This window comes from the organism of the source record quoted next, unplaced genomic scaffold (genome assembly GCF_019419815.1).
Source record: "Pyrus x bretschneideri cultivar Hongxiangsu unplaced genomic scaffold, Pyrus_bretschneideri_v1 Contig45, whole genome shotgun sequence".
NCBI classification, from domain to species: domain Eukaryota; kingdom Viridiplantae; phylum Streptophyta; class Magnoliopsida; order Rosales; family Rosaceae; genus Pyrus; species Pyrus x bretschneideri.
The window spans coordinates 2,134,438-2,139,785 of NW_025999779.1; the positions used below are offsets into that span (position 1 = coordinate 2,134,438).

General features: G+C 39.5%; 1 protein-coding gene across 1 annotated transcript; it reads left to right on the plus strand.

The window, feature by feature from the left end:
• The first annotated feature begins 335 nt into the window (after nucleotides 1-335).
• On the plus strand, nucleotides 336-5,093 carry LOC103965472 (cell division control protein 48 homolog D). Its single transcript, XM_009378540.3, has 9 exons — nucleotides 336-496; nucleotides 631-796; nucleotides 1,365-1,593; nucleotides 2,081-2,847; nucleotides 2,961-3,182; nucleotides 3,274-3,345; nucleotides 3,450-3,731; nucleotides 4,103-4,462; nucleotides 4,582-5,093. Exons 1-9 carry the CDS (start codon nucleotides 468-470, stop codon nucleotides 4,873-4,875), a joined length of 2,421 nt encoding a protein of 806 aa, XP_009376815.2. The 5' UTR covers nucleotides 336-467; the 3' UTR covers nucleotides 4,876-5,093.
• The last annotated feature ends 255 nt before the right edge of the window (nucleotides 5,094-5,348 follow it).

Here is a 5,348-nt window from a genome sequence, read left to right on the forward strand (position 1 = left end):
ATATTGATTTCAAATCTCAAAGTTGACTACAGAACTTTACTTTTTACATATTAAAATCACACTTAATTTTTTCAGTCCACTCCAAAAACAAAGAGAGAGAAAAAAGAAGGCAAGTGTTATTCACACTCCAAAAATCTTATTCTACACTTCTCACAATTCTATTTTTCATTTTAAATATAGAAAATTTGGACTATAGATTAAAAAGTTTTAAACGTGAATAATAATTCCCAAAAATAAGAAGAGTCACGTTTATATTCGAGAACCAAAAAAGCAGTAAACCAAAACATTTCTTTCCTAACAAGAAAAGGAGTTAACCTCCCATATAAATATCCAACCCCCAACTCCACAACCCACCAAATTGCTTTCAGCTACTCTTCTGTTCTCTCTTCCAAATCTTCCATCGACTTAAACAATCTCAAGCTCTCTCTCCCTTCGTCGTCCTTTGGTCTTCTGCTCCGCCTTCCACCATGACGGATAAGGCTGAATCCTCAGACTCGTAAGTCCCCAGATCCCTCTCTAATCCAACTGGGTTCTACTCGATTTCGATCCATATCAATTGTTTTTGCGTTTTTTGTTTTTGGATATTTCTGGGTTTTGATGCGATTGTGGTTTTTTGTTGTTATTTTGCAGTAAGGGAACGAAAAGGGACTTCAGTACTGCGATCCTCGAGCGCAAGAAGGCTGCGAATCGGCTCGTTGTCGACGATGCTATCAATGACGACAACTCCGTCGTCGCGCTCCACCCGGATACGATGGAGAAACTCCAGCTCTTTCGTGGCGACACCATCTTGATCAAGGTTTGATTTTTCACATCATCTTCTATGATTTCTATGTTCCTTATGTATGCGAAAGCAAACCTTTGGATGGAATTTTACTTGCAAGGGCTTTCTAGTTAGGGTTAATGGAAATTTACGATTTAGGTAGTGATTAAAGGCTGTATATAATCTGGGTTGATGGGTTTTTCTCTATTTTATTTGGGATCTGAGAACTGGTTTGTGTTCTGCTGTCTGAAGTTTTGGGGTTTTTATTTTTTATCAATTTGCCGGGTTTTGATGGTTACGCCTCTACTTTTTCACTGATTACAACTCAAGAGGTATCTATGGAAAGATTATCCAAATCAATATTGTTTAATGTCTCTTTCCCCGACTTATGCCCCTATTAGAATTAGCTTTTGAGGATATAATATGTATGATTCGCTCGAATTGAAACTATGCATGTGATGTTGTGGTTTGGTTGGCTTTTATTGTCATTGGCTGTTTGGGTATTGCGCTTTGGTATTAGTAGCATGAATGCTCTCCGTTCTGCCTAAGCTTTGGTTTGTAAAGAATCACAACTAATGGTTCGTTTATTTTGTTTGGTCTTTAGGGAAAGAAAAGGAAGGATACCATCTGCATTGCTCTTGCTGATGATACATGTGAAGAACCTAAGATCAGGATGAACAAGGTTGTGAGGAGCAACCTAAGGGTTAGGCTTGGTGATGTTGTTTCTGTTCACCAATGTGCTGATGTCAAGTATGGAAAGCGTGTCCACATTCTGCCTGTGGATGATACTATTGAAGGAGTCACTGGAAATCTGTTTGATGCGTACTTGAAACGTAAGTTTCTGTATTAACCCTTTTTATTCTCAGCTGCAACTGGAGCCTAACATATGAATATTTCGTATATAGTTACCATATTTTTAAAAAGTTTGCTTTTGTTTGGTTGCAGTTAGTGGAACTGTTTATCAATCTTTGGATGCATAGATACATACTATTCCACAAATTGAGAAATAACTGAATCATATTTTTACCTCATTGATACATGAATGCTTAGAAATATGATGTTTCGTTTTTATATATTTGAATCAATAGACAGTGTCGATGTTGAAGAGAATCTTATGACCCATAATTTAACTTACTATGTTTAGATATAATGACTATATGCTTAGGGAAGAGTGTTTGGGTTATATTATGTTTACAAGTTTCGATTAAATATACTGTAGCTAGTACTGATAGTTGTCAGAACTAACTGATTTTATCAGTAACTGCTGGTTTAATTCTTTGTACCATTCATTTTTACCTGTTTTCTGGTCTGTTTTTTCAGCTTATTTTCTGGAGGCCTACCGTCCAGTGAGAAAGGGTGATCTCTTCCTTGTGAGAGGAGGAATGAGGAGTGTGGAGTTTAAGGTCATTGAAACTGACCCTCCTGAGTACTGTGTGGTCGCTCCCGACACTGAAATTTTCTGTGAGGGGGAGCCTGTGAAAAGGGAGGATGAGGAGAGATTAAATGAGGTTGGCTATGATGATGTTGGTGGAGTTAGGAAACAGATGGCTCAGATTCGTGAATTAGTGGAGCTGCCACTGAGGCACCCTCAGTTATTTAAATCAATTGGTGTGAAGCCACCAAAGGGTATTCTGCTGTATGGACCTCCTGGATCGGGTAAGACTCTAATTGCCCGAGCTGTGGCTAATGAAACTGGGGCATTCTTTTTCTGCATCAATGGACCAGAAATTATGTCAAAATTGGCTGGAGAGAGTGAAAGCAACCTCAGGAAAGCTTTTGAGGAGGCAGAGAAGAATGCACCATCAATCATCTTCATTGATGAGATTGATTCAATTGCTCCCAAGAGAGAGAAGACGCATGGAGAAGTTGAGAGGAGGATTGTTTCCCAGCTTTTGACACTCATGGATGGGCTTAAATCTCGTGCCCATGTGATTGTTATGGGGGCTACAAATCGTCCGAACAGTATTGATCCAGCTCTCAGAAGGTTTGGAAGATTTGATAGGGAAATAGATATTGGTGTGCCAGATGAAATTGGGCGTCTTGAGGTTGTTCGTATTCATACAAAGAACATGAAGCTTGCTGAAGATGTAATGTCAAATATAATTATTTTCTGTTTTTGACATTATTTTTATTTCAAGTTCGTATCCTTTTCTTCCCTCTTTCAAAACATGGTTACCAATGCTTGACTTTTCTTGTACAGGTTGATTTGGAGAAGATAGCTAAGGATACACATGGTTATGTTGGTGCCGATCTAGCTGCTTTGTGTACTGAGGCTGCCCTTCAGTGCATCAGAGAGAAGATGGATGTAATTGACTTGGAAGATGAGGAAATAGATGCGGAGATACTCAATTCAATGGCAGTTACAAACGAGCACTTCAAGACTGCCCTTGGCACAAGCAACCCATCTGCTCTTCGTGAAACAGTAAGTATTTAGCTCTTTGCTTCAAGTGACAGAGGTTTTTTTATTAGACACCTTATGCATCGAATGGAACCCATAATTTCATGGTTTACAGGTTGTTGAAGTGCCCAATGTTAGTTGGGAAGATATTGGTGGTCTTGAGAATGTTAAGCGTGAACTTCAAGAGGTAATTGAGTTTACTACATTGGATTGTTCATTCAAGTTTACTCTATTTATCTCATTTGGCTCTGTTACTTACAGTATCTATCCTTGTATTATTTTGTATTGCAGACTGTTCAGTATCCTGTTGAGCATCCTGAGAAGTTTGAGAAATTTGGAATGTCACCCTCCAAGGGAGTTCTTTTCTATGGCCCTCCTGGATGTGGTAAAACTCTTCTCGCCAAAGCTATTGCCAATGAGTGTCAGGCAAACTTCATCAGTGTCAAGGGACCTGAATTGCTTACCATGTGGTTTGGAGAGAGTGAGGCCAATGTGCGGGAAATTTTTGACAAGGCCCGCGGATCTGCTCCTTGTGTCCTGTTCTTTGATGAACTTGATTCCATTGCTACTCAGGTTTGAGCCTTTCTTTATATAAAATCACTGCTTATTTGTTATTGACACTGGCTTCTATTTGCAAATTGAAATTAACATGTGTAGTTTGAAAAAGGGAAAAATATTTGCTCTGTAATATGACTAAATAGAAGACTCCAAATTCTGTTGCAGAAACTTGAATTATTACTTGCGTTTCATAGGTTATCTGTTGTTAATAGGAGAAAACTTCGCATTTTGTGAAAGTGAAAGAAACTTGAATTTTTAATGCTCAGAAACTTTTGACAAACACGGCAGAGAACTCTTGATAAAAGAACGTTTGCAGTATTTTCGTTTGGGTCATCGTTGATGTGTTTATCTATTTATATGCTTATTGCTTCCATTCCATCTTGCAGAGAGGTAGTAGCGTAGGTGATGCTGGGGGTGCTGCTGATAGGGTTTTGAACCAACTCCTCACAGAAATGGATGGAATGACTGCAAAGAAAACTGTTTTCATTATCGGTGCCACCAACAGACCTGATATCATAGACCCTGCACTTTTGCGTCCAGGCCGCCTGGATCAGTTGATTTACATTCCTCTCCCTGATGAGGAGTCCCGTTTTCAAATATTCAAGTCTTGCTTGAGGAAGTCTCCTGTTTCCAAAGATGTGGACATCAGAGCCCTTGCTAAGTACACCCAAGGATTTAGTGGTGCTGATATAACAGAAATATGCCAGCGTGCTTGCAAATATGCCATTAGAGAGAATATTGAGAAGGTATATGATATTGCACTGCTCTTATACTTGCTGCACTTTTTTGTCCCTGGGAGAAATGGATTTTTTTTTTTTTTTGTCTGAGTTCATTTCTGAATAACCGTTATATTTTAATCTTGCAGGATCTTGAGAAGGAGAGGAGGAGAAACGAGAATCCTGAGGCAATGGAGGAGGATGTTGAGGATGAAATTGCAGAGATCAAGGCTGCTCATTTTGAGGAGTCGATGAAGTATGCTCGCAGGAGTGTTAGCGATGCTGATATCCGCAAATACCAGGCATTTGCGCAGACATTGCAGCAGTCGAGAGGGTTTGGAACAGAGTTCAGGTTTGCAGACAATCCTACTGGCACAACTGTTGCATCCGACCCTTTTGCAACTGCTGCTGCTGGGGCAGATGAAGATGACCTTTACAGTTAGGATGGTTTTCGTTAAGCAGCGTCTTTTTCGTGCTTGAATTTTAATTGTTGCATTTTGTATTTTCCGTCGATGACGTGGTAGAATCGTTGAAGTGTCCATTTAATCGTTGTTGTACCCAAAGAAGCCTTGGGGTTTCCGGCCATTGGCACCCCTGGATAATACGAAGTTAAAAACAGTGTTGATTATTTTATAAGATTAATGGACAACTTAAAAAATCATCATGTTTTGTTTCAGATTGTTAGATGCTAGTTTTGTTTTTGGTCATATGTTTTCATATGCAGGTCAGCTCTGTGTGGTGAGTGTCAAGGAGATGTCTTGGTGTATAGACTCGAATGATTAGAGTATGTGCTAGCTTTTCAAACCAATTTTACCCAGGGCCTTGTTGCACTGATCAGTTCGGACGGGCATGGTGCACGACGCCCTCCGAGAAACCGTGTCCGTATCCAAATCAATTTGTTGTGATATCATCCCTT